Genomic DNA, 27,123 nt, shown 5'->3' on the forward strand with positions numbered 1-27,123 from the left:
GAATGCTTGACCGCGAGTCCGTTCTGTACTGTGCAAGATAAAGCTTGTCCTTGGCCTTTCTGTTCCCCTTGGGATTTTCAGTGCTTGGCACTGACTTGGATTTAGACTTTCAGAATCTCAATTTTCCTGAAGTTTCTACTCAAAGAGTCGCCCCTTACCCGGTTGCTACCAATGAGAACCCCTCTCAGGATAGCAACTGGAGAGTTTCAGGTTCTCCTCCGGTCTCGGCTACGGGAGGAAGGGTCAGTCGGAGGCCTAACCATTCCATTCCTAGCTTGGGCTAGCGAGAGGAAGGCGATCCGCTGTAGGTCAAAAGTCACCTAAGCTCGGCGGCAGCGTCATGGGAGAGGGTCAAGGGTGGAGACTCAACTTGACTGCACAGAAGAAGGCAGTGGTAAACCACTTCCATATTTTTACCACGAAAACTCTGTGGATACACTACCAGAATGATTGCAGATGGAGGCGGGGCATTCTGGGAAAGATGTGTCCATGGAGTCACTATGGATCAGAGATGATCTGACAGCTTAAGACGAGATAAGACCGGCGAGACAGGCCTGTCCGCCCCCTTTTCCTCCTAACGGCTTAATATTATGTCGCATCAATCAGTCAGGGGTATTTATTGAGCACTTCCTGTGCGCAGGGCACTGTTCTGAGCGCTTTGGGAGCTTACAATACTCTAGCGTTGGTAGACATGTTCCCTGCCCACAGTGAGGTTGCGGAGAGGAAGGCGTATTAATATAAACAAATATTCTGTGGATAGGTACGTAAATCCTGCGTGGGTGAGGTGAAAACCAAATGACGAAAGGGTACGGATACAAGTGCACAGGTGACGTAGAAGGGAGAGGGAGTTAGGGAAAAGAGGGCTCAATCAGGGAAGGCCTCTTGGAGGAGTTGTGACCTTAATAAGGCATTGAAAGTGGAGAGAGACTGTGGTCTGTGGTCTATGGGAGAGAGTTTCAGGCCAGAGGGAAGACGTGGAAAGAGCAGAGTGGAAAGATAGATGAAGTCGGGGCACAGCGAGCAAAGTTGGAGTCAGAGGAGCGAAGTATTTGGGCTGAGCTGCAGTAGGAGATCAGTAAGTTTAGGTAGAAGGGGGCGAGATAAAAGCTTGTTTTGGCCAGGAACGTGTTTGTTGTATTGTACTCACATCGGACCTGGGGTTTCAGTTGTCTTCCCTCGGACTCTTCTGCAGCTTGGCCGCCTTCCATTCTCTTCCCAATGTCCCTTCCAGAGAAATTGTGTTGTGAGGAGTATCCCTTCAGTGTTGATAAATTGACAGCGTCTCAGCCCTCTCGTCGTTTGTGAACCTGGCTTGCTCTGTGATGCTGTTCGGCTCGCAGGTAAACTGGGATGAGAATGTTCAGGAAGCCGGATGAAATTTCTACGGCGGGTTCGGTCTCTCATCCAAGTAGAAATCAAGACTCCGTGCGGTTTTGTCTGGAGGTTTATGTGCCCTTGATGCCAAACTTCCCCTACTCGTCTCCCAGATAGTCATCTTGTTTCAGATTTTATTTATTTACTGTTTTATCATCACCGAGGGACCCAGTGATCCATTACCTTGGGTAGAGAGCAAAAAATCAGTGACAACCTCCATCCCTGATTGTTGACGAAAATCACCAGTGGTGTGGAAGGGTTTACTGGCGTAGGTTGGATTCAATTCCTCACTCTTCCTCAGTCTTGTTATCAGTCTATTGTGCTCCTCTGATTTTGCAAAGCGGTTTCGATTTATCGACACACCATTTTGCCCGGCTGCTTCCAGGGAACGGGGCATAGAGCCACCGGGTGACTTAGGTTAAAGACTTCGGCTACTACTTCAAGCTTCTTGAGCACACAGAACTTCCCAGATGCCCGTAACTATTTTCTACTCCCACCTCCTTGTGTTGTCTTCAAGTGTGGCTCCCTGGTTTTTTGTTATCTCTAACAGCCAGGTGTGAAAACTAAGAGGGACAATACTGGGCCCTATTCGGCTTATTGTTGATGGATATAGGATCAGACCAAAGGCCTTCATCCCTTTGAAGATCAGCCACTCGATCACGAATGACCTACGGGTCTTGGTGAGTTTATGGAATTAGCTAAAATAAGTTAGCAAGTGCCAGAGTCCAGGTCTATAGGCAGTATAAAACACTTGCCTAAGGATGATGACCTCAGTGTAGCAATCTGGGTGGTCAGTCAGTCATATTTATTGTTTCCCGTGTGCAGAGCACTGTTCTAAGCGCTTGGGAAAGTACCAATATAACAATAAACAGACACATTCCCTGCCTACAACGCATTTACAATCTAGAAATTGGTGGTGCTCCCTGCCCTCTGGATCCACCAAATCTATTACGACGCGTTGCAATTAAAAGGTGCCCTCATGATCCTGCCATAGCCAATCTGGAAGGACAATAGTTAAGGCCTTACCAACGATTTAGAGTAGTTAGATGACCCACAGGGAGGTTGATCACTTCTCTTCTTGTAGATTGTGATGGCGAGGGCAGGGACTGTCTCCCTCTGTTACCGATTTGTACATTCCAAGCGCTTAGTACAGTGCTCTGTACGTAGTTAGCGCTCAATAAATACTGTTGAATGAATGAATGATAGCATCTTTGAAACTCAAGGATACCTCCTAGGTAATAATGATGATGATGATGATGGTATTTGTTAAGTGCTTACTATGTGCCGAGCACTGTTCTAAGCGCAGGGGGAGATGCAGGGTAATCAGGTTGTTCCACACGGCGCTCAGTCTTAATCCCCATTTCACAGACGAGGTTACCGAGGCACAGAGGGGTTAAGTGACGTGCCCACAGTCACACGGCTGACAAGCGGCAGTTCCGGGATTAGAACCCACGACCTCTGACTCTCAAACCCGTGCTCTTTCCACTAAGCCACGCTGCTTCTCTTGCCACGGGGTTGAAGAGTAAAGCATACTGATATCAGAGCAGCGCATCAATTTCCTGCTTCAGGTCCCCGCTTTTCCAAAGCTCTCCTGAATTGGCGACTTCCTCAAAATTGGCATAAGCAAATCCCCTAGCTTCCTTTATGGGAGGGATCTCCTCTACTAATTCTGTTGTACTTTCCCAATCATTTAGCACAGTGCTCTTCACCCAGTAAGCGCTCAGTAAATACCAATGATTGTTGGCTTCATTCCCCTGACAGTAAATTCTCCACTCTCTTGGTGAATCATCCTTAATAGTCTAAGGGTTGTTCAGAAATCATTCAAATGTCGGTGTCATTTCCCAGGATGACCAGAGTGGAGCTTCCAACATTTTTGTGAGTGTTGAAGTTGATAGGGGTAATACGTTTAGGTTGCTGTAGACCCTTTAGGGCGTCTAGAAGTCCTCGACTTAGTGAGGGTTTGGGTCTCCGGGCATCCTTCAACCATGGCAACCCTCCAATTAAAACAAAAATGGTGCCCCTATTCTGTAATTTCCTCTGAATATAATTATAACAATAATTACAATCATAATTGTAATACTTGTTAAATGCTTACTATGTGCCAAGCACTGTTCTAAGTGCTGTTACAATAATAATAACGTTGGTATTTGTTAAGCGCTTACTATGTGCAGAGCGCTGTTCTAAGCGCTGGGGTAGATACAGGGTCATCAGGTTGTCCCGAGTGAGGCTCACAGTCTTCATTCCCGTTTTACAGATGAGGTAACGGAGGCACAGAGAAGTGAAGTGACTTGCCCACGGTCGCAGAGCTGACAAGTAGCAGAGCCGGGAGTCGAACCCATGACCTCTGACTCCCAAGCCCGGGCTCTTTCCACTGAGCCGCGCCGCTCCTCTAACTTGTTGTAGTTATAGTGACTTGTTATAGTTGTCAACTTGTTATGGTTACAAGTTGGTCAGGTTTGACGCAGTCCAACCTGCAGTCCCTGTCCCACGTGGGGTTCCCGCTCTTAATCCCCATTTTACGGATGAGGTAGCCGAGGCACAGAGGAGCTAAGTGACCTACCCGAGGTCACCCAGCAGACACGTGGCAGAGCCGGGATTAGAAGCCAGCTCGGTCTCTCTGAGTCCCGAGGCCCGAGCTCTGGCCGCTAAGCCGTGCTGCTGAAAATCAACTCAGATATCTACAGGTAATCCTTCTGACAGGACCATTCGAATTATAAGGAACTGATGATTTAATTCTACTTCACCGCAAGTAGTTCTTTGACCTCTGAGTCATTTTCACGGAACCACTTCTGGTGGTCAGCTAGTCTAGATGAGTTCCTATTAAACCTATTAAACCATTTCCTGGCTAGTTACCTTTTCATTAATCGCACTGGAACTTTTAGACAGTATTTGCTTGGCTAGGATGCTGTATGATTATGGTATTTAGTAAGTGCTTTACTATGTTGCATGCGCTAGACTGAACTCTGTAGTTACCAGACGGTTGGCTTGGACACAGTCCTTAATCGTCGAGTTATTTGTTAAGAGTTTACTCTGTGGACTAAGGGCTGGGGGGAGATGCGAGATAATCGGGTTGATCACAGTACTTGTCTCCCAGGAGGCTCACAATCTAAGATGGGAGGAGAGCAGGCCTTTAATCCCCATTTTACAGTTGAGAAAACTGAGACCCAGAGAAGCCAAGCGATTTGCCTAAGGTCACACAGCAAGCAAGTGAAAAGCTGCATGGCCTGGTAGACAGTGAATGGGCCTGGGAATCAGAAGGACCTTGGACGAGCTATTTAACTTCTCCGTGCCTCAGCTGTCTCGTCTATAAAATGGGGATTAATGCGGAGAGCCCCATAAGGGACATGGATTGGACACCGTCCGACCTGTTTAGCTTGTATCTACCCCAGTGACTGGCACGTCGTAAGCACCTAACAATTACCATAAAAAAAAAAAGTGGGCAAGGAGTACGTTTACCGACTCCGTTGCGTTGTACTCTCCCAAGCGCCTAGTGCGATGGTCTGCACGCAGTAAGCACTCGACGAGCACCGTCGATAAAGTGGCGGGGTTAGGATTCGAACCCATGTCTTCGGGGTCCCACCCCGTGCCCTTTGCCCTAAGCCATGCTGCTTGAAGTCAGCAACCTGCCTTCATTCACTAGAAGCGTAAACCTGAGCTTGCTGGGTGATGCAGGTTCTCTTTTTGACGTCCCGGTTGCCCCGTCAGCGAGAGCTCTGGGCAATTCAAGTCACGGTTAGGCAAGCGTTTGCGTATCCCCAGTGAGCCACGTGACCCTGATACAGCACTGCTGGACCGGTGAGGGCGTGAGATACTTTTTCTTATTCAGTAGGCGGAAGACGGTGTTGGAAACGATTAAGCGAGGAGTAAAACACTGCTATTTAGTTTTCCAATCCCGTGTTCTCTGATGACTATTTTCCACATTTCGGCACCGCTGCCGGGCCGGGCCTAGAAATACCCAGTGATGATGGGTTTGTCAGGTGCTGGGATCGGTGTGATGAGTCTGTCCTGATCCTGAATAATCTTTCTTTTTATTAGTATTCATTAGTATTCATCACCCTGTCAAATGATTGTGACCAAGTATTTCTGTTTGAGAAGTCAACAGCTGATCCCTGGACTCTGGGATAATTCGGGAGTTCTGAGGCAAGGGTCTGATTCCAAAATCAGTGTCATCATTTACGCTCTCCGTAAGCTTTTCCTTAATAATAATAATAATAATAATAATAACGTTGGTATTTGTTAAGCGCTTACTATGTGCAGAGCACTTTTCTAAGCGCTGGGGTAGATACGGGGTCATCAGGTTGTCCCACGTGAGGCTCACGGTCTTAATCCCCTTTTTTTTTTTACAGATGAGGTCACTGAGGCACCGAGAGGTGAAGTGACTCGCCCACAGTCACACAGCTGACATGTGGCAGAGCCGGGATTCGAACCCGTGACCTCTGACTCCCAAGCCCGGGCTCTTTCCACTGAGCCACGCTGCTTCCCTGACCTCGGTGGCATCTCTAACTTGGGAAATGTAACACGCGACCAGTGCTCTTTTCCTTCGTGTTCTCACCAAGCAGCGTGGCTCAGTGGAAAGAGCCCGGGCTTGGGAGTCCGAGGTCAAGGGTTCGAATCCCGGCACTGCCACTAGTCAGCTGTGTGACTGTGGGCGAGTCACTTCACTTCTCCGGGCCTCAGTGACCCCACCTGTAAAATGGCGATGAAGATTGTGAGCCTCACGTGGGACAACCTGATTCCCCTGTATCTACCCCAGCGCTTAGAACGGTGCTCGGCACATAGTGAGCGCTTGACAGATACCAACGTTATTATATTATCATGCCGTGAGCCTAGAAGCTATTTGGATCCGCTTGCTCCGCGTGGTTCTCCGATGAGCCCTCTCGGGTGAAACCGGGAAGTTTTAGGGCACATTGTTTAGCCTTCCCCCTGTGTAGCGAGAGTACATTTCTAAAGAGGGGTCTCAGATACCCACGGAAAGAGCCTGGGCTTCGGAGTCAGAGGTCATGAGTTCGACTCCCGGCTCTGCCACTTGTCAGCTGGGTGACTGTGGGCGAGTCACTTCACTTCTCTGGGCCTCAGTTCCCTCATCTGGAAAATGGGGATTAAAAGTGTGTGAGCCCCACGTGGGACAACCTGATGCCCCTGTATCTCCCCCAGCGCTTAGAACGGTGCTCGGCACCAAGTAAGCGCTTAACAAATACCAACATTATTATACCCGGATTTCCACCAAATGGCCGTACTGCCTAATCCGCAAATCGTAACCCGAGTCTTTGAACCAATGTTCCCGGATGACCGAAGTTTCTGGAGAAGCAGCGGGGCCTAGTAGAAGTTCCTACAAGTTCTCTAGTTCCTAGAGAAGCAGCGAGGCTCGGTGGAAAGAGCCCGGGCTTGGGAATCAGGGGTCATGGGTTCAACTCCCGGCTCTGCCACTTGGCAGCTGTGTGACTGTGGGCAAGTCACTTCCCTTCTCTGTGCCTCAGTTCCCTCATCTGAAAAATGGGGATGAGGACTGTGAGCCTCACGTGGGACAATCTGATGACCCTGTATCTACCCTGCCGCTTAGAACAGTGCTCTGCACATAGTAAGCGCTTAACAAATACCAACATTATTTTTAGGGCATTTTTCTTACACTGCCAGACTCCTACCCCACTGTGATGGCCACTGAAAGCTAAAGATAATTTTGCAAGCCTCGAATGGTGTTAAGGTCTTCTATCTTTCCAAAACGCTTTTCATGTGGCCAGAGCCTATGTTACCATTACTATTTTACCTATTTTACCATCTGTAAAATGGGGATTAACTGTGAGCCTCACGTGGGACAACCCGATTACCCCGTATCTACCCCAGCGCTTAGAACAGTGCTCGGCACATAGTAAGCGCTTAACAAATCCCAACAAAGATGATGGAACCCAAACTAAACTGATTAAGAAAGGAATATGAAAAATCAGAGATGGGGTTTACCAGAGCTTGGTGGGAAATTTTGGCTCTTTCTTTTGCGAACATCACAAGAGGGGAGGAAGAAGGAGAGATGGAATGTGAGTGCATGCATCCTCTCTAGCATCAGACTGTGGTTACTTGCCCTCGACTGCTTTTAATATACCGGTGAATGATGAGTATCAAATGAAGGAACGGGATGGCCTAGTAGCAGGAGCATGGGCCTGGGAGTCAGAGGACCTGGATTCTAATCCCAGCTCTGCCACGACCTTGGCCAAGTCACTTAATTTCTCTGTGACTCAGTTTCCTTATCTGTAAAATGGAGATTTATTGCCTGTTCTCTCCCTTAATTTTGACTGGGGGCCCCATGTGAGATAATAATGTTGGCATTTGTTAAGCGCTTACTTATGGGCAGAGCACTGTTCTAAGCGCTGGGGGAGATACAGGTCATCAGGTCGTCCCACGTGAGGCTCACAGTCTTCATCCCCATTTTGCAGATGAGGTAACTGAGGCACCGAGAAGTGAAGGGACTTGCCCACAGTCACACAGCTGCCAAGTGGCAGAGCCAGGATTCGAACCCATGACCTCTGACTCCCGGGCTCTTTCCACTGAGCCATGCTGCTTAGGTACTGTGTCCAACCTGATTAACGTGCATCTACCCCAGTGCTTGACACCTAGTAAGTGCTTAATGATAATAAGAATAATGAATGGAGGAATTTAAAATATGGAGTTGAAGATAATTTGGAGTCTTGCTTCTAATCCCAGAGCTGGGATTCTTTATTTTGTGATGCATTTGAGGGTGGAAGGATGGTATTTGTTTCAAGGCCACTGATATGTATTAGAGAGAAGCAGCGTGACTCGGTGGAAAGAGCCCGGGCTTGGGAGTCAGAGGTCATGGGATCGAATCCCGGCTCTGCCACCTGTCAGCGGTGTGACTGTGGGCGAGTCACTTCACTTCTCTGTGCCTCAGTGACCTCATCTGGAAAATGGGGATTAACTGTGAGCCTCACGTGGGACAACCCGATTACCCCGTATCTACCCCAACGCTTAGAACAGCGCTCCGCACGTAGTAAGCGCTTAACAGATACCAACATTATTATTATTATATGGTGACTCCTCAAAGATGATGGAACCCAAACTAAACTGATTAAGAAAGGAATATGAAAAATCCGAGACGGGGTTTACCAGAGCTGGATGGGAAATTTTGGCCAAATGTCCAGTACTACTGTCCCCGACGGGGGGGAGAGATATCCAGCTATGCCTTAGCAGTGTAGCACTGAAGGGGAAGAAGATCATAGGCAAGTTCAGATGCTACGGAAAACAGGCTTTGACACGGCGTTATCGCAGTTAGAATCAAATAGAAAGACCTCACAGAGAAACTTCCTACTGAGCTTATTTGGTCGCCAAGAACAACCGGCAAGCATTCATTATGAAGGCATGGACCACTGATGGTGGTGCGGAAACCAGAAAGTCACCGAGGGACGGGAGGCCACTTTCCACCACTTACAAAATGGCCCCCGACCTGGTCGAGTTCATTTTTTCTGTTTGGGATTTTCCAAATGAAGAAAATCGAGGGTTAACTAGGGTTAAGTGGATTTCCTTAGCCTTTGACCATATATATATATGAATATATATTACATGCATATATATGTATACATATGAATACATTCCATGAATATATATGTGCATATATATGTGTATATATATATATACAAACACACATATATATAAAACAACCAGAATTGCCTTTTCTTTACTGAGTAGTAGGGCAACGTGAATGCCTTTTCTAGAGGCAAGAATATCTTCAAACAAGTCTTTTGGGGTTGAAAGATTGCCGCTAAAAAAAAAAAAAAAGCTGTTGAATACTAGAAAACATTTTGCAGCTTGAAGAGGAATATAAAAATAGAACTAAACACATCCTGAGAAAAAAGAATGAAAGAGGAAAGAGATATTGATAATGGATTAATATAATGAAGATAGCAATTTTTGTTTCAAAAGAGTGTGATTAGATCCCTAATGACTGTCACCATTCTCTGGTCAATCTACTGTAACTAGACACTAATGTAAAAATAATGCACCTTTTCCCTCTCTCTTTGAAGATGAAAATGAACATCTCTCATGCGCTTTTACCCTCTTGGTTTTTTTTTTTTTGGCCCGGGAGATTACCGGCCATTAGGTAGCGCCTCTCTAGAAAGAGAAATGGATGTGTGATCAAAGTCCACCAATTACCATGTTATTACAGCTCACCCGTGGACCTTTGAATTAAAACTTTCATGACATGTCTTTGTCAACAACCCTCGGGATATTATGTGACATTATGTCTCTCCTGGAAGCCTTTCGGAGGAGATGCAAGACCCTTCGGGCCAACGGAGAGTTGTGACTCCCAGGTTCTATTGTAATGTCAGCTCTGTCTAGCCTAGTTAGTTCCTCTACTCTTCCCTTCCGTCTCTTCCATTGCCGTATCGCAAAATGGTGGCAGAGCAGGAAACTCGAGTGGTTTCTTTTTTTTTCATGAGGGGATGATTCCAAATTATACCTATTATTGGCCAACGTGGCTTTAGAGGGATTAAATCAGCTGCATCCCAGAGACTCCAAAGAAATCACACACATCCAATACATCAATTGAAAGAGTTGCAACGTATCAAAGGAGGATAATTTTGTCAATAATTCCACTGTATTAATGCGTACCCTGACATTCTTTTGAATTACAGCTATTTTACGTGGGTGGTATTTAGGTGAATCAGAGGCCCATAAAACAGTGTATTACCTGGGTGGGAAAACTAATATTCAATTTCCCACCCAGAATGAGGTCATAAATGGTCCCAGCTGAGAACATCTGCTTTGATGTTGAAGTTTTGTCTCCTTCAGCTGAGGGGAGTTCTGCCAGTGACCCACGAGCGGAAGACCCTCTAATTGTTGCCAGAGAGATATACATTAGTCATTCCCCCGGCCAAGACTCGGGGATAATAATGTTGGCATTTGTTAATCGCTCACTATGTGCAGAGCACCGTTCTAAGCGCTGGGGGGAGATCCAGGGTCATCAGGTTGTCCCACGTGAGGCTCACAGTCTTCACCCCCATTTTACAGATGAGGTCACTGAGGCCCGGAGAAGTGAAGTGACTTGCCTACAGTCAGCTGACAGGTGGCAGAGCCAGGATTCGAACCCATGACCCCTGGCTCCCAAGCCCTCGCTCCTTCCACTGAGCCACTCGGCTTCTCAGAGGATGCTGATGGAGTAGGCCGAGATTCAGGATAGAAAAGGAGCTTCTCTCTTTCTGTTCCAGAGAACGGGACCCCTGTCTCGTTATTGAACAGCGACCCCCTCAGCCTCTCAGTTCTGCAAAAGAAAACGGCGTGTGCTTTTCCATTTATTTCTCACTCCTGGAGCATTTCTCCATTTCTCGCTCCTGGAGCATTTATACTTACTTGACAAGGAAGTAAATAACAGTCCTATTTGAAGTCGGGGGCAATTAGCCACAACTGGAGCAGTAGGCCCCTGTGTTGAGTTTTCACCGGTGTTGAAAATTGAAAGCATTTGAATAAGATGAGTTGGCAGATTTCCATAAAATAGATTTATAGCCAACCCAGAAATAACCAAAGGGTTATTCTGACCTGATCCATTACTTGGTGGCGTTTTTGAACTTCCCTTCTTTAGTATTCATTCAATAGTATTTATTGAGCGCTTACTACGTGCAGAGCACTGTACTAAGCGCTTGGAATGTACCGTTCGGCAACACGTAGTAGAAGAACCATGAGAACATCGGCAATGCCACCATTACTGAAGCGGCGCGGCTCAGTGGAAAGAGCCCGGGCTTCGGAGTCAGAGGCCATGGGTTCGACTCCCGGCTCTGCCTCTTGTCAGCTGTGTGTGACTGTGGGCCAGTCGCTTCACTTCTCCGTGCCTCAGTTACCTCATCTGTAAAAGGGAGATTAACTGTGAGCCTCAAGTGGGACCACCTGATGACCCTGTATCTCCCCCAGCGCTTAGAACAGTGCTCCGCACATAGTAAGCGCTCAACAGATGCCAACATTATTAATTACTGGGGAAGCAGTGTGGCCTAGTGGATAGAGCTTGGGTCTGGGAGTCAGAAGGACCTAGGTATGAACCCCAGCTCCGCCACATGTCTGTGGTGTGACCTTGGGCAAATCACTTAACTTCTCTGTGCCTCAGTTGCCTCATCTGTAAAATAGGGATGGAGTGTTGAGCCCCATTTGGGACCGGGATTGCGTCCAACCTGATTAATTGTATCTACCCAAGTCGGTGCTTGGCACATAGTGAACACTTAATAAGTACCAAGATTATTATTGTTATTGCCAAACCCAAATCTTTGCATCCCAGCACTCTGTTCTGATTACTGGGTAGACACAAGTTAATCAGGAGAGACACAGTGTCTCTTCCACACTCCGAGGAGGATAATTATAGTGATTGTGGTATTTGTTAAGCGCTTACTATGTGCCAAGCACCGTTCTAAGCGCTGTGGTACATTCATTCATTCATTCAATAGTATTTATTGAGCGCTTACTATGTGCAGAGCACTGTACTAAGCGCTTGGGATGAACAAGTCGGCAACAGATAGAGACAGTCCCTGCCGTTTGACGGGCTTACAGTCTAATCGGGGGAGACGGACAGACAAGAACAATGGCACTAAACAGCGTCAAGGGGAAGAACATCTCGTAAAAACAATGGCAACTAAATAGAATCAAGGCGATGTACAATTCATTAACAAAATAAATAGGGTAACGAAAATATATACAGTTGAGCGGACGGGTACAGTGCTGTGGGGATGGGAAGGGAGAGGTGGAGGAGCAGAGGGAAAAGGGGAAAATGAGGCTTTAGCTGCGGAGAGGTAAAGGGGGGATGGCAGAGGGAGTAGAGGGGGAAGAGGAGCTCAGTCTGGGAAGGCCTCTTGGAGGAGGTGATTTTTAAGTAAGGTTTTGAAGAGGGAAAGAGAATCAGTTTGGCGGAGGTGAGGAGGGAGGGCGTTCCAGGACCGCGGGAGGACGTGACCCAGGGGTCGACGGCGGGATAGGCGAGACCGAGGGACGGCGAGGAGGTGGGCGGCAGAGGAGCGGAGCGTGCGGGGTGGGCGGTGGAAAGAGAGAAGGGAGGAGAGGTAGGAAGGGGCAAGGTGATGGAGAGCCTTGAAGCCTAGAGTGAGGAGTTTTTGTTTGGAGCGGAGGTCGATAGGCAACCACTGGAGTTGTTTAAGAAGGGGAGTGACATGCCCAGATCGTTTCTGCAGGAAGATGAGCCGGGCAGCGGAGTGAAGAATAGACCGGAGCGGGGCGAGAGAGGAGGAAGGGAGGTCAGAGAGAAGGCTGACACAGTAGTCTAGCCGGGATATGACGAGAGCCCGTAATAGTAAGGTAGCCGTTTGGGTGGAGAGGAAAGGGCGGATCTTGGCGATATTGTAGAGGTGAAACCGGCAGGTCTCGGTAACGGATAGGATGTGTGGGGTGAACGAGAGGGACGAGTCAAGGATGACACCGAGATTGCGGGCCTGCGGGACGGGAAGGATGGTCGTGCCATCCACGGTGACGGAGAAGTCTGGGAGCGGACCGGGCTTGGGAGGGAAGATGAGGAGCTCAGTCTTGCTCATGTTGAGTTTTAGGTGGCGGGCAGACATCCAGGTGGAGACGTCCCGGAGGCAGGAGGAGATGCGAGCCTGAAGGGAGGGGGAGAGGACGGGGCGGAGATGTAGATCTGCGTGTCATCTGCGTAGAGATGGTAGTCGAAGCCGTGAGAGCGAATGAGTTCACCGAGGGAGTGAGTGTAAATGGAGAACAGAAGAGGGCCAAGAACTGACCCTTGAGGAACTCCAACAGTTAAAGGATGGGAGGGGGAGGAGGCTCCAGCGTAGGAGACCGAGAATGATCGGCCAGAGAGGTGAGAGGAGAACCAGGAGAGGACAGAGTCCGTGAAGCCAAGGTGAGATAAGGTACGGAGGAGGAGGGGATGGTCGACAGTGTCAAAGGCAGCAGAGAGGTCAAGGAGGATCAGAATGGAGTAGGAGCCATTGGATTTGGCAAGAAGGAGGTCATGGGTGACCTTAGAGAGAGCAGTCTCGGTAGAGTGGAGGGGACGGAAGCCAGATTGGAGGGGGTCTAGGAGAGAATGGGAGTTAAGGAATTCTAGGCATCGATTGTAGACGACTCGTTCTAAGATTTTGGAAAGGAAGGGTAGTAGGGAGATGGGACGATAACTGGAGGGGGAAGTGGGGTCAAGAGCGGGTTTTTTTAGGATGGGGGAGACGTGGGCGTGTTTGAAGGCAGAGGGGAAGGAGCCCTTGGAGATTGAGTGGTTAAAAATAGAAGTTAAGGAAGGGAGGAGGGCAGGGGCGATGGTTTTAAGAAGGTGAGAGGGAGTGGGGTCCGAGGCGCAGGTGGAGGGGGTGGCACTTGCGAGGAGGGAGGAGATCTCCTCTGAGGATACTGCAGGGAAGGATGGGAAAGTAGGGGAGGGGGTCGTTGGGGGGGAGGGGAGAGGCGGAGGGATGACTTTGGGGAGCTCAGACCTGATCGTGTTGATTTTCGTGAGGAAATAGGTGGCCAGATCATTAGGGGTGAGAGATGGGGGAGGGGGAGGAACAGGGGGCCTAAGGAGAGAGTTAAAGGTCCGGAACAATCGGCGGGGGTGACGGGCATGGGTGTCGATGAGGGAGGAGAAGAAGCTTTGCCTGGCGGAGGAGAGGGCAGAGTTAAGGCAGGAAAGGATAAATTTGAAGTGTGTGAGGTCGGCTTGGTGCTTGGACTTTCGCCAGCGGCGCTCAGCAGCTCGAGCATAGGAGCGTAGGAGGCGGACGGAGGAGGTGATCCAGGGCTGTGGGTTAGTGGCGCGAGAGCGGCGGAGGGAAAGGGGGGCGAGAGAGTCGAGATGAGTAGTGAGGGTGGAGTTGAGAGCGGAGACCTGATCGTCGAGAGTGGGAAGAGAGGACAGGGCGGCAAGGTGAGGCGAGATGCTATTGGAAAGACGGATGGGATCGAGAGAGCGGAGGTCTCTGTGGGGCAGTAGCGAAGATTTGCAGGGGGAGGGAGTGTGAGAGATGAGGCAGGTGAGAAGGTTATGGTCTGAGAGAGGGATTTCAGAGTTGGTGAGTGAGGAGATAGTGCAGCGGTAGGAGATGACGAGATCGAGGGTGTGACCGAGTCGGTGAGTGGGCGCGGTATGGTGGAGGAGGAGGTCGGCAGAGTCGAGGAGGGACAGCAGGCGGGCGGCAGAGGAGTCGTCGGGTACATCCGTATGGATGTTGAAGTCTCCAAGGATCAGAGTGGGCAGAGAGAAGGAGAGGAGGAAGGTGAGAAAGGGGTCAAGGTGGTCGAAGAAGTCGGAGGTGGGACCGGGAGGGCGGTAGATGACGGCGACAAGTAACTGGAGCGGGTGGTAGAGGCGAACGATATGGGCTTCGAAGGAGGGGAAGGAGAGGGAGGGGGGAGGAGGGATAGTGCGGAAGCGGCATCGGGGCGAGAGGAGGAAGCCGACGCCTCCTCCCTTACCGGTGAGTCTGGGGGAGTGGGAGAAGGAGAGGCCTCCGCCGGAGAGAGCGGCGGCGGAGACCGTGTCTTCGGGAGAGAGCCACGTTTCCGAAAGGGCGAAGAGGAGGAGAGAGCGGGAGAGGAAAAGGTCATGGATGAAAGGTAGCTTGCCTGTAACAGAGCGGGGGTTCCAGAGGCCACACTTGAAAGTAGCTGTGGGTGCAAGGGGAGGAGGGGGGGAGGGGCGGGGGGGCGGGGAGGGTTTGGATGGGAAGGAGGTGGCGGGGCCCTGGACGAGGAGAGGGGGATGAGGGGTGGCGGTGGGACAAGAGGACTGGGATGGGGCGTGGGTGGGGAAGAGAGAAGGGGGGAGGGGGTGAAGAGGGGGTTAGGTGGGGGGAAGAGTAGGGGGAGGGGGAAGAGGGGTAGCGCTGGTAAAGTGGGGTTCTAGGGCGGGAGAGAGGAGGGGGGGAGGAGACAGAGGAGAGAGCGGGAAAGAGCTGAGCGAGAGAGGGGAAGGGGAAGGGGAAGGGGAGGATAGGAAGGGGCGGGAGGGGGGAGGGGGGGAGGAGGGACATGGCGAGGCCAGAGAGGTGGGTGGCAGCACTGACAATAAACAGTAATAAACGAAATCGGTAATATAGCAACATGATACAATATGATACAGTACAGTGGTGCTAATATAGCAGCATGATACAGTATGATACAATATCGTCGTGTTAATAAAAGGGGTGATGACCAGGGTCGGGGGTAGACTTTCCAGGTGATCAGGTTGGACACAGTCCATGTCCCTCGTGGGGCTAACAATCTTGATCCCCACGAGAAGCAGCGTGGCTCAGTGGAAAGAGCACGGGCTTGGGAGTCAGAGGTCGTGGGTTCTAATCCCAACTCCGCCACTTGTCGGCTGTGTGACCTTGGGCAGGTCACTTACTTCTCTGTGCCTCAGTTACCTCATCTGGAAAAATGGGGATTAAAAAAAAATGTGAGCCCCACGTGGGACAATCCGATTACCCTGTACCCACCCCAACGCTTAGAACAGTGCTCTGCACATAGTAAGCGCTTAACAAATACCATAATTATTATTTTACGGAAGAGGTAACTGAGGCACAGAGAAGTTAAATGACTTGCCCAAGGTCACGCAGCAGTCATGAGGCAGAGCTGGGATTAGAACCCGTGACCTCTGACTCCCAGGCCTGTGCTCTTTCCACTAGGCCATGCTGCTTCTCTAGAAGAAGTAGGAGAGAGAACAGCTGCTGAACCACCATTTTACAGTTGAGGAAACTGAGGCACAGATAAGGCAAATGGCCTGCCCAAGGTCACCCAACAGGAAAAGTAGCAGAGCCAGGATTATATCCCAGGTCCTCTGACTCTGAAGCCCATGCTTTTCCCGTTAGGCCAGGCGGCTTCCCTTGACAGACATCGGTCAATCAACGGGTGGTATTTATGGAGTGCTTACTATGTAAAGAACACTCTAAAGTAGTTGGGAGTAGAATCCAAAAGAGGTACCATCCAAATGGTTGTGGAGGTAGTAATTTTGCCCTCCACATCTCTAATTTTCCTTTTTGTAACCCATTTTTAGCCTTGCAGAAAAGGGGTTGAAGATGTCTTCTGAGACCTCCAGTGTCTCCGTGCATAGTGGTATATTCTGGACCACTTTAATAATAAAAATGTTGGTATTTGTTAAGCGCTTACTATGTGCAGAGCACTGTTCTAAGCGCTGGGGGAGATACAGGGTCATCAGGTGGCCCCACGTGAGGCTCACAGTCTTCATCCCCATTTTACAGAGGAGGTCACTGAGGCACAGAGAAGTGAAGTGACTTGCCCACAGTCACACAGCTGACAAGTGGCAGAACTTTAGTTTCTGAGGGGTGCATCAACCAGTCAGTGGTATTTTTTGAGCACTTACCATGTGCAGAGGACTGTACTAAGCACTGAGGAGAGTGTAGTGTAACAGTTTGTGGACATGTTCTTTGCTCACAAGGAGCTCACAGTCTGCATAGAGACACGTAAATTCTGGGAATCTGATTTTCATTCGACAAAAGCTCCCTTGGACATCTGAATGGCTAAATTTCTGTGAGGAAAGCTAATCAGTAATCTGTGTGTAAAGGACGGCTTTTACGCTCGGCAGTGTACGAACATGAGTTTGTTTGCCCGAAGGGCAGTGGACAACAACAACCGAAGATGAAAAGGATGGGAGAATGTGGAGGGGAGGGAAATGAAAATCAAATTGGCCACTGGCTAATTTGACCTCAACTCTCCCGACATTGAGAGTCCTGCTAAAATCTCACTATCTCCAACAAACTCTCATTCGTTCAATAGTATTTATTGAGCGCTTACTATGTGCAGAGCACTGTATTAAGCACTTGGAATGTACAGTTGGGCAACAGACAGAGACAGTCCCTGCCCTCTGACGGGCTCGCAGTCTAATCGGGGGAGACAGACGGACAAAAACAATAGCAATAAATAGAATCAAGGAGATGGACATCTCATTAACAAAATAAATAGGGTAATAAAAATATATATAAATAAAGTTCCCAAATAAAGTTCCCAGGATCCCAAATTGTATCATCCCTTTACCCAACTAGATTGCTTATGTTCTTTATTTATACCCTTCTCAGCATTTACATATATGTGTGTACTCAGTTCTTTATTTTGACCATCCTACTTCTAAATACTTTTACGTTTGTCTCCCTGGTTAGAGCGTAAGCTTCTCGAGGATAAGGAACGTGTCCCTTCTTTATTCTGCACGAAATACTCGAGCCAGGCTACTCGCATTACTACTTTCATGTTTTTTTGGTGCAGAATTCCAAATAGCTTGTAACTGCTACTCCTGGCACCAAAGCCCTGGCTCCCCGAAATAACATGCGGCAGGTACAAGTTGTATATGGAGAGAGGATAGATACCATCAAACGCCCACATGTTTATTGACTTTTCTAGTGCTATTAATCATGGTTCTTCATTGTTCACGTGGTTAACATCAAATGTGGTTAACCCAAGTGAAAAATTGAACCCTGGCTCTTCCCCTTTCCCCCCCAAAATATTAGGTATCAGGACCTCTATCCTTTATTACATTTCTACCTATTTGCCATGCAATCCGGGTAACTGGGTTTGATGAAAGAACAGACTGTGAAATCAAAGAGAGAGAGAAACAAATCTTACTCGGTTACAATGACTGGGAGGGGATTACTTTTCCCCTTGAGGTCGAGCAGAGTGACTATAGAGCAAGCACTGCTGAGTTTCTACCCTGAGGCTTTGGTTAAAACACAGGTCCTGGATCCTTTAGGATGGTTGGGGGGGGGGCTAATTCCCCTCCCCTTTCACTCAAAGCTTATAATAATAATGATAATAACGTTGGTGTTTGTGAAGCGCTTACTATGTGCAGAGCACTGTTCTAAGCGCTGGGGGAGATACAGGGGAATCAGGTGGTCCCACGTGAGTCTCACAGATGAGGTTACTGAGGCACAGAGAAGTGAAGTGACTCGCCCACAGTCACCCAGCTGCCAAGTGGCAGAGCCGGGATTCGAACCCCTGACCTCTGACTCCCCAGCCCGAGCTCTTTCCACCGAGCCACGCTGAGAGGTGCCAGGATCAAAATGCAGCACCACAGATGAGCTCCATGGCTTCATGTGAAGAGTTTGGGCCTGGGAGTCTGACGACCTGGGTTCTAATCCTGGCTCTGCCACTTGCCTGCTGAGTCACCTTGGATAATTGAATTAATTTCTGGGCGACTCCGTTTCCTCACCTGTGAAATGAGGATTAAATAGCTGTAAGCCAGCTAAGGGACAAGGAGTGTTTCCCACCTGATTATCCTGTATTTACCCCAGCATTTAGTACAGTGCTTGGCTTTATAGTAAGTGCTTAACCAATGACACAATTGTTATCATTATTATCAGTCTTACTATTATGCCACTCCAATGAAACTGGCAGCCTGCCAACTTCTTCACGCACCTCCACAGACAAAGAGAAGAGGGAGGGGTGCTTTCTTTATTAGTATTTACTAAGCACTTACGACGTGTCAAGCACTGTTCTAAGCACTGGGGCAGATACAAGTTCATCTGATGGGGCCCAGTCCCTGTCCCTGTGGGGCTTACAGTCAGTTAGGAGGGAGAACGAGTATTGAATCCCCACTTAACGAGCAGCGGGTGCTGGGTCCCCCAGAGTCACTGAAGGCTTGCAGAGGACACCATAGTTAACCCCAAAGCTGAAGAAATGAGAGTTGTTTCCAAACTCTCATAAAAAATAGAGCCCGAGGCTTGAGCCATCTGGACTAACTCTGGGATATGTGCAAAACCGAATTGTCCTAGTTTCTGCCCAGCAGTGTGACCCAGCTCTCCCTGAAAAGATTCTCTGGAAAACACAAGAAATCCCCTGACCCCCAGTTAGCTTATATTTTAGGTACGGCATTGCCTGGAGGAGATGATAGTTTGCCTGGGATTCTGATCATCTCGGTGGGACTGGATTATTGGTTATTCCTACACCTGCATTCATTCAATAATACATAACTGGAACGGTGCCTCTGTGTCTAATATAAATGTGTGAATGCGCATATATTTGGGAAGCAGCGTGGCTCAGTGGAAAGAGCCCGGGCTTCGGAGTCAGAGGTCATGGGTTCGACTCCCGGCTCTGCCACTTGTCAGCTGTGGGACTGTGGGCGAGTCACTTCACTTCTCCGGGCCTCAGTGACCTCATCTGTAAAACGGGGATTAACGGTGAGCCTCACGTGGGACAACCTGATTACCCTGTATCTCCCCCAGTGCTTAGAACAGTGCTCTGCACATAGTAAGCGCTTAACAAATACCAACATTATTATTATTATTATTATTATAATTTGCATTAACCCTATCGTGTTGATCGATATTTTACTGAATATATATGTAAATCCATTTGTATTAGTAAATTAGACTTAAGCATGGAGGTGTAATATTAATTTTATACAAAGAATTGCATTTAGGTAAGTATATGCTATTATATATATAAAACATCATTAGACAACGTCATGGATTACATATCTGTATTAATCATAAAGGGTCCAAACTGGGTAATCATTTCTTTGGTTGCTGAATTAATCAGAGGTTGTGTTTTTGCTTGTTTGTTATTGTTCTTTTTCTTCTCTCTCTTCCTCTTCCTTCCTTTCCGAATCTGTTCTCTTGTTATGTCGTATTCTCCTAAGCCTGTAGTACAGTGTTCTGCACACAGTAAGCATTCAGTAAATAGAACTCGTTGATCGACTGACCTTGCCATTGTTTTGCAGGCATTACCCGAGGGACAGACGGCATCCTGGGATACAGCCAAGGAAGATGAGAACCGCAACAAGAATCGATACGGGAACATCATATCGTGTAGGTACAAATTCAGATTAGAGTTGCCGCCCCTTTGTTTCTGTGATATTTGATGGCGCGTGTTATGTGAACGTTTATGACCTTTAGCTGGTCACGCGGCTCCCAAATATTTCCCTTTGAGAATACGATTATTAGCAGCAACCTAAACTTCACGTTTCAGTTCCGCGTCGGGCGGCGTATTGTTAATACATCTCTGCGGTTTCTGTGATAGATAAAACAGGCTCCATTGAGCTAGAAAGGCAGTGCGAGAAATAACTATAGGTAAGTGTAACATGGTGCTATTGGCCTGTGAATTCTCTACGATTCTGCATTAGAGGTTACAAAGGAACTTCCCCTTGAAACCGAGATGGCGGTTGTGAGAAGACAAAAAAAAGGATTTCGGTGTTTAGAAAGTCGAGGAAAATAGCCAGAGCAGGAGACATCCATTCAAGAGAGTGGCAAAGGTGTTCACGATATCGCCGCAAGTAGCAAATTGAGAGTGAAGAAATGTGTGTGTCGATGTGTTTCCAGGGTGTGTTTGGACATGCATTTAATGAAAGCCTGATAGGGAAGAAGAAAGCAACTGGGGCAGACTCTTTCGGGTTACAGTGGGGTTAGAGAGAGATCAAAGAGGATAGTTGGCACGATTTTATTTGTAAGGCTCTGGAAGTGATCGAGAAGGAACTTGAAGGAAATGGGGATCGAGCAGAAGGTTCTTCCACTAAAATAAAGAAGTAGATTTAAAATAGAGATTTACTGCTCTGAAAGAGAGCGTACCATTGACAAAAAAGTGATCATTCTCGCTATTTGAGGGTGATGGTACCGACAACATTATTTCTTGGGGGAACGCATGCGGCCGAACGTAGAGGAGCAGCCTTTAATCGACCATTTACCAGGATGTGATAGTCGGGGGGTTTGTCTTACCATGTGATGCTAAGGGGAGGATACACATGGTGACGAGGTGGACTGTCACAGATCTGCCGAAAGAATCCCAAATCATGAATACGGCTGCTCGTGGCTCCGTGGAAAGAGCCCGGGCTTCGGAGTCAGAGGTCATGGGTTCGACTCCCGGCTCTGCCGCTTGTCAGCTGTGTGACTGTGGGCGAGTCACTTCACTTCTCTGGGCCTCAGTGACCGCATCTGGAAAATGGGGATTAACTGTGAGCCTCACGTGGGACAACCTGATTACTCTGTATCTCCCCCACCGCTTAGGACAGTGCTCTGCACATAGTAAGCGCTTATCAGATACCAACATTACTACGAAAGACATTCCCTCGCCTCCCGCCCCCTTTCTTTACTTCCCACAAAATAGTCGGGAAACCATCCGACCAAAGGGTGGGAAGCAGCTCGTTGTGGGCAGGGAATGTGTCCGTTGATCATTATATCGTACTCTCCCCAGTGCTTGGTACAGTGCTCTGCACGCAGCGCTCAGTAAATACGATTGAATGAATGAAAGGTACAGGCCTTCATCAGTACCCTGGTGGCAGTCATAAAAGCCAAGTCCCCGAATGCCCAGGAGATGTTGAAACTCTGCTAGCCCTCGCAACACTCGGGACTTTGAAAGAGGTGTCGGCGCCCAGGTGTTTTTACTGCAACCAACCAATAGTATATAGAGAGCATCAGCTTTGTTCTGAGCACTGTACCCGGCACTTGGAAGAGTCCAGTAGATTGAGTGGACGTGTTTCCTGTCCTCGAGGAGCTTACAAACTAGGCGAGGAGTAACTAAAATGAATTAGAGTTGGAAGAAGATGGAAGCTAAATAGATGCGGCTATGAATTAGTGCTTAAGTAATAAGGTATGTAAGATACATATAGAAGCTTGTTGTCGGCAGGGAACAGGTCTACCTACTCTGTTATACTGTCTTCTCCCAAGTGCTCGGAGTAGTGCTCTGCACATAGAAAGTGTTCAATAAATATGATTGATTGATTGATTGATTGTAGTGCCATGGGAGGTTGTGAGGGGTTAGGTGGTCCAGAAGGGCTGAAGAGAAAATAGGCAGCTTGGCCTAGTTGGCCTGGACATCAGCAGGACCTGGGTTCGAATCCTGACCCTGCCACTTGTCTGCTCTGTGTCACTTCACTGAGCCTCAGTAACCTCATGTGTGAAATGGAGATGTTTTACGAGATGTTCTTCCCCTCGACTCTATTTATCGCCATCGTTCTCGTCCGTCCGTCTCCCCCGATTAGACCGTGAGCCCGTCAGACGGCAGGGACCGTCTCTATCCGTTGCCGACTTGTTCATTCCAAGCGCTTAGTCCAGTGCTCTGCACATAGTAAGCGCTCAATAAATACTATTGAATGAATGAATGAGATTAAGACTGTGAGCTCCATGGGGGACATGGACCGGGTCCAAGCTGATTAGCTTGTATTTACCCCAGCGCTTAAGTCCAGTGCCTGCCGTAGTGAGTGCTTAACAAATAGAAAAAAAACAGGAAGTGTGGAGATCAGAAATTTATCAGGGAAGGCTCCCTGTAAAGTCATTCAGGGCAGAGAATGTTTCCGTTAATTCTGTTCTACTGTACTCTCCCAAGTACTTTAAACAGTGCTGTGCACATAGTAAATGCTCAGTCGATACCATTGTTGATTGATTGGTTGAAGGAGATGTGATTTCAGAAGGGCTATGAAAATGGTGACAGACTGTAATCCCGTCAATGGGCAGGGACTGTCTCTCTCTGTTGCCGATTTGTGCATTCCAAGCGCTTAGTACAGTGCTCTGTACATAGTAAGCGCTCAATAAATGCTATCGAATGAATGAATATGAAGGAGGAAGAAGATTCAGGCAGTGCAGGAAGGCAACAGTGAAAGGCTGTCGGGGGGAGTTGAGAACAAGGCCCAGTGAGTAGGTTAGCTGGAGAACCCAATGGACCCGGTCATCCTCCTGTGGCTAAATGTCGTCCTCCTTGAAGATGGATTTAGTGCCAAGGCCCTGGATCTGCTCATTCCAAATAAAGCATTTCACAGAAAGCAGCATGGCCTGGTACAAAGAGCAAGGGCCTGGGAGTCAGAAAACCTGGATTCTAATTCCAGTTCTTTCCATTGCCTGTTGTGTGATGTTAGGCAAGTCACTTAACTTTGCTGCGCGTCAGACTGTAAAATGGGGATTAAATACTTTTTCCTCCCTCCTACTTAGACCGCGAGGTCCAAGTGGGACAGGGACTACATCCAAACTGATTAGCCTGTATCTAGGAGAAGCAGCGTGGCTCAGTGGAAGGAGCCCGGGCTTGGGAGTCAGAGATCAGGGGTTTGAATCCCGGCTCTGCCACCTGAGAGCTGTGTGACTGCGGGCAAGTCGCTTGACTTCTCTGTGCCTCAGTTCCCTCATCTGTAAAATGGGGATTAAGACTGTGAGCCTCACGTGGGACAACCCTAGCGCTTAGAACAGTGCCCTGCACATAGTAAGCGCTTAACAAATACCAACATTATCATTATTACCCCGGCATTTTATACAGTGCCTGACACGTACCGTAACGATGGTAACGATAATAAGTATTATTATTATAATATTGTCTCAGCAAAATTCGTCTTCTGCTGCAGGCATTTCCTAGCTAATGATGACCTCACTACATGGGCTAAGGCTCTTTCCCTATGTCCTTTAAGAGTTTATCCTCCTTGCCCGAATATCTGTTGACCGTGGAGTCGATGCTTTGATATCCTGACATTATTTATCCTTATTATATGACATAAAGGTCAAGCACGTCCAGGTCAACCTCCCAACTAGAGAACAGAACCATCCCATTAATTTGCAGAATTTTCATTTGAAAGTTGATGCTTCATTTGGTGATTTGCTTAATCCTATATCAGAAAAGATGGATTTCTTATGGATTGAGAGCTCTTTGTCTAGAAGTGTATCCTTAGACCTAGGCAGCTTTCCTTTCTGTGCTACTGCTGAGGAAGCTGGGTTGTTTCTACAATGCAAGTTTGATATACAGCTTTAGCCCTACTCAATAAGGAAGTCAACCCATAATACTGTGCTAATTGCAGCCCAGTTCTTAATCTGTTACCTGTCACCCGATGTGTATGCTTTCAGACAGCAACATAAAACAACCCGGGAAATCGCCCTTTAACCACCTGGCTATAAACTCCGATACGTTAAGGAAGACAAATCAGTATATTTGTGGACTGAACTGCGAGATGATTTTCAAACAGTAGAAACGGGCAGGAGAGGCTAACATAAAGCAACAGTGATTTCATTAGACTTTGGTTAACCGATAAGGGTGGACCAGAGCGAGAGATGGAAATAAATTACAGTGGCCTTCTAAATTGGGACAAAATACAAAAGCTCAGAGCAACTACAGAAACGTAACGGGATTAAAATCAAGCGGAATAAAAGGGAAAATGTTCCCAGGGGAAGTGGAAAGATTTCAGAAAGTTACATTTTTCTCTACAAAAAGTGAATCCCGGCAAAGGTTATATACGTATGCATATATACACGTGTTAACAGTAGTGATTACGTGTAAGGCACTACAAAAAGCAATCCGTAGGCAGAAAAGGGAAAAAAGCAACAGATAAAGTCTTTAAGTCCAGATGAGGACAGGGAAAGATTGGAGAATGAGGGGAAGAGAGGACCTGGTGGGAGAGATTAAAATAAAAAGGGTTGAGAACAAAACAGAGATTTTTTTTTTTAAAAAAAAGCCTTCAGATAAATAATAACTATTTTCTTTTAAATACATATTTAGAGTTTGGTGAGGGACAATGAGACTAACAGGACGGGGGAAGTGGAATTTAGTCACTGAAAAGGAAGGAATAGAAAAAAAAGAATGAATTCTATACTTTGGTATTCATGAACCAGCACAGTGGCAGATACTGTTAAAAGGCAGGAAATCTATGGGTAAGAAAGATGCTACAAACCTGAAGAAATTCGTGAGTCATTCAGGTGATAAAGAAATTGGGTTTTCAGAAATACGGTGACAAAGGGGATTTATTTATCGCTGTTTGATATATTTACAAAATGCATCTTTAGCCAAGGCTCCGAGCTCCGTATAAGAACAGTGTATTTGAAAGCAGTAGGAAGGAGCCTCGTCTTCCCTTTCCAAAGCCTTATTTCACCCATTCTGGGAAGAGTCATGAGCAAAACACTGACATTGTCCTGGGCTTTAGGAATCGAAGTTGGAGCTTTGCACTGACTCAGAAATGCCCAGGGAGGGCAAAAGCAAGGTTAGTGTCTATAACTGGTCAGTCAGCCAGTCAATCGTATTTACTGAGCGCTTACTGTGTGCAGAGAACTGTACTAAACTCTTGGGAGAGAATGACACAACAATAACAGACACATTCCCTTCCCACAAGGAGCTTACAGACTAGAGGGGGAGCCAGACATTAAAATAAATGAATTATAGATATGTCCATATGTGCTGTCGACAGGCTACCAGAAGGCCGCAGAGAGAAAAAACAAACTACTCTGGAATCCCGGCCGACAGCTCGGCTTCCAACCCCACAGCACTTACATGCACGTCTGTAAATTATATATTAGAAATTATTTGTATTAGTGTCTGTCTCTCCACCTAGACTGTAAGCCCATTATGGGCAGGGAACATGTCTGCCAATTTTGTTGCATTGTACTCCCCCAAGTGCTGAGTACGGTGCTCAGCTCATAGTGAGCACTCAATAAGTACTGTTGATTGATTTTCAGGGTGGGAGGAAATCGTGAAGAGTAATCTTGGGATTCAAGGGGAAAGAGTATATTGAGGGAGGCAGTGTGGCCTAGTGGAAAGGTCACTGGTGGACTGGAAATCACGACTCTCAGGGACTTATTCTACACCTGTCATTTGCCTGTTTTGTGATCTGAGGCGACTCATTTAATCGCTCTGTGCCTCAGTTTCCACATCTGCAAAATGGGACCGTGCTCTTCATATCTCTTAGGTTCTAAATCCGGGGTGGGACAGGGATAGTATCTGATCTGATTAATAAATGGTATCTACCCCAACACTCAGCCTAGGGCTTTATACAGCGGAAGCCCTGGATAAATACTAAAAAGGTAATTACTTTGCTCCATAACCATCCTGCGTGTTTGAAGATAATGAAATTGGGAGTCTTGTGTTCAGGTAGAGCTGAGAAGATGACTTGGCAAGTAAAGACTGGACAGTAGCAGTCTCCTTCTATTTCGCCCTTAGTGCCTGACCCCGCTAGACACTGCAGGTAGTTGCACGCTAGACGTTTTAGCTGCATTGATTTCTCCCAAGACAACTCAGAGTACACGATGTGAGTCCTGTACCTTTATTCTACCTTTAAAATATTCAGTCTTCCCAGCTTATGGTTCCTCTCCCCTGTGCACCCTAAAGCAGTCGATTGGGTAACCCGCTGTCAACCACTCTCTTCATCAGTTCCACTCTGACAATATGCTTTTCAAGGAGCCGCGTTCAACTATTTACCACGCGATGATCGTTTGTGAGCTTGTCTTACCGTGTGATGCCGAGGGGAGGGTGCCCGTAGCGACGAGGAAACTGCTCCAAAGTCAGATATACTTGTCCACGCAGGGAGCGTAGATCCTGCAGACCAGTTGGACGGTGTGCTGGAGTCTGTGGAGGTGGAATGGTTGGGCTGTGAACTTGGCTTTCTCACAACCCACTTTACTCCGTTGCTCTCTTGGAAAGGGGCAGGCAAGCCACCTTCAATTCTCATACGCTTTGATCCTATCGTCATCTTGGGATTTTGCCAGGGGTCTGGGGGGAGATTGTAGTTTCTCAGAGAAACCAGTTTGTTGAAGAGCTACTGGAGACCAGATCAGCTGACGTTTAAACACTTTTGTGAGATATAAAGGCATCGTTAGAGAGCTAGATGTTTTTGCCCTGCACGGTACCTGAATATGACATGCCCGTTGTCTCATGTGGTGCCTAAAGCCACTGTTTGATTCTGGGACCACCTGGCTAGCAATAGTCTCCAGGACCTGGTCCAGAAGGCTTTGCCTAGGGTTCCCAGGCAATGAAGAGGAAGTAGATGACATGATAATTTCCACAGCCATCTTTATCACTTTTGGAAGATGAAAAGACGTGCTCCCTGACCTCAAGAAGCTGGTATTCTCCTCAAAACTAGTGAAA

At 47.7% G+C, this 27,123-nt stretch overlaps 1 protein-coding gene across 9 annotated transcripts in view; it reads left to right on the plus strand.

Moving 5' to 3' along the window:
* PTPRT (protein tyrosine phosphatase receptor type T) overlaps nucleotides 1–27,123 on the plus strand; it is a 900,646-nt gene that overhangs the window by 820,275 nt on the left and 53,248 nt on the right. For all 9 annotated transcript variants that reach the window (XM_029070022.2, XM_029070024.2, XM_029070020.2 and 6 more), the window contains one exon: nucleotides 20,027–20,114. In XM_029070022.2, coding sequence (XP_028925855.1) covers nucleotides 20,027–20,114 — 88 coding nt within the window. The remainder of the gene's footprint in view (nucleotides 1–20,026; nucleotides 20,115–27,123) is intronic.

Source organism: Ornithorhynchus anatinus, chromosome 8, assembly GCF_004115215.2.
Source record: "Ornithorhynchus anatinus isolate Pmale09 chromosome 8, mOrnAna1.pri.v4, whole genome shotgun sequence".
NCBI classification, from domain to species: domain Eukaryota; kingdom Metazoa; phylum Chordata; class Mammalia; order Monotremata; family Ornithorhynchidae; genus Ornithorhynchus; species Ornithorhynchus anatinus.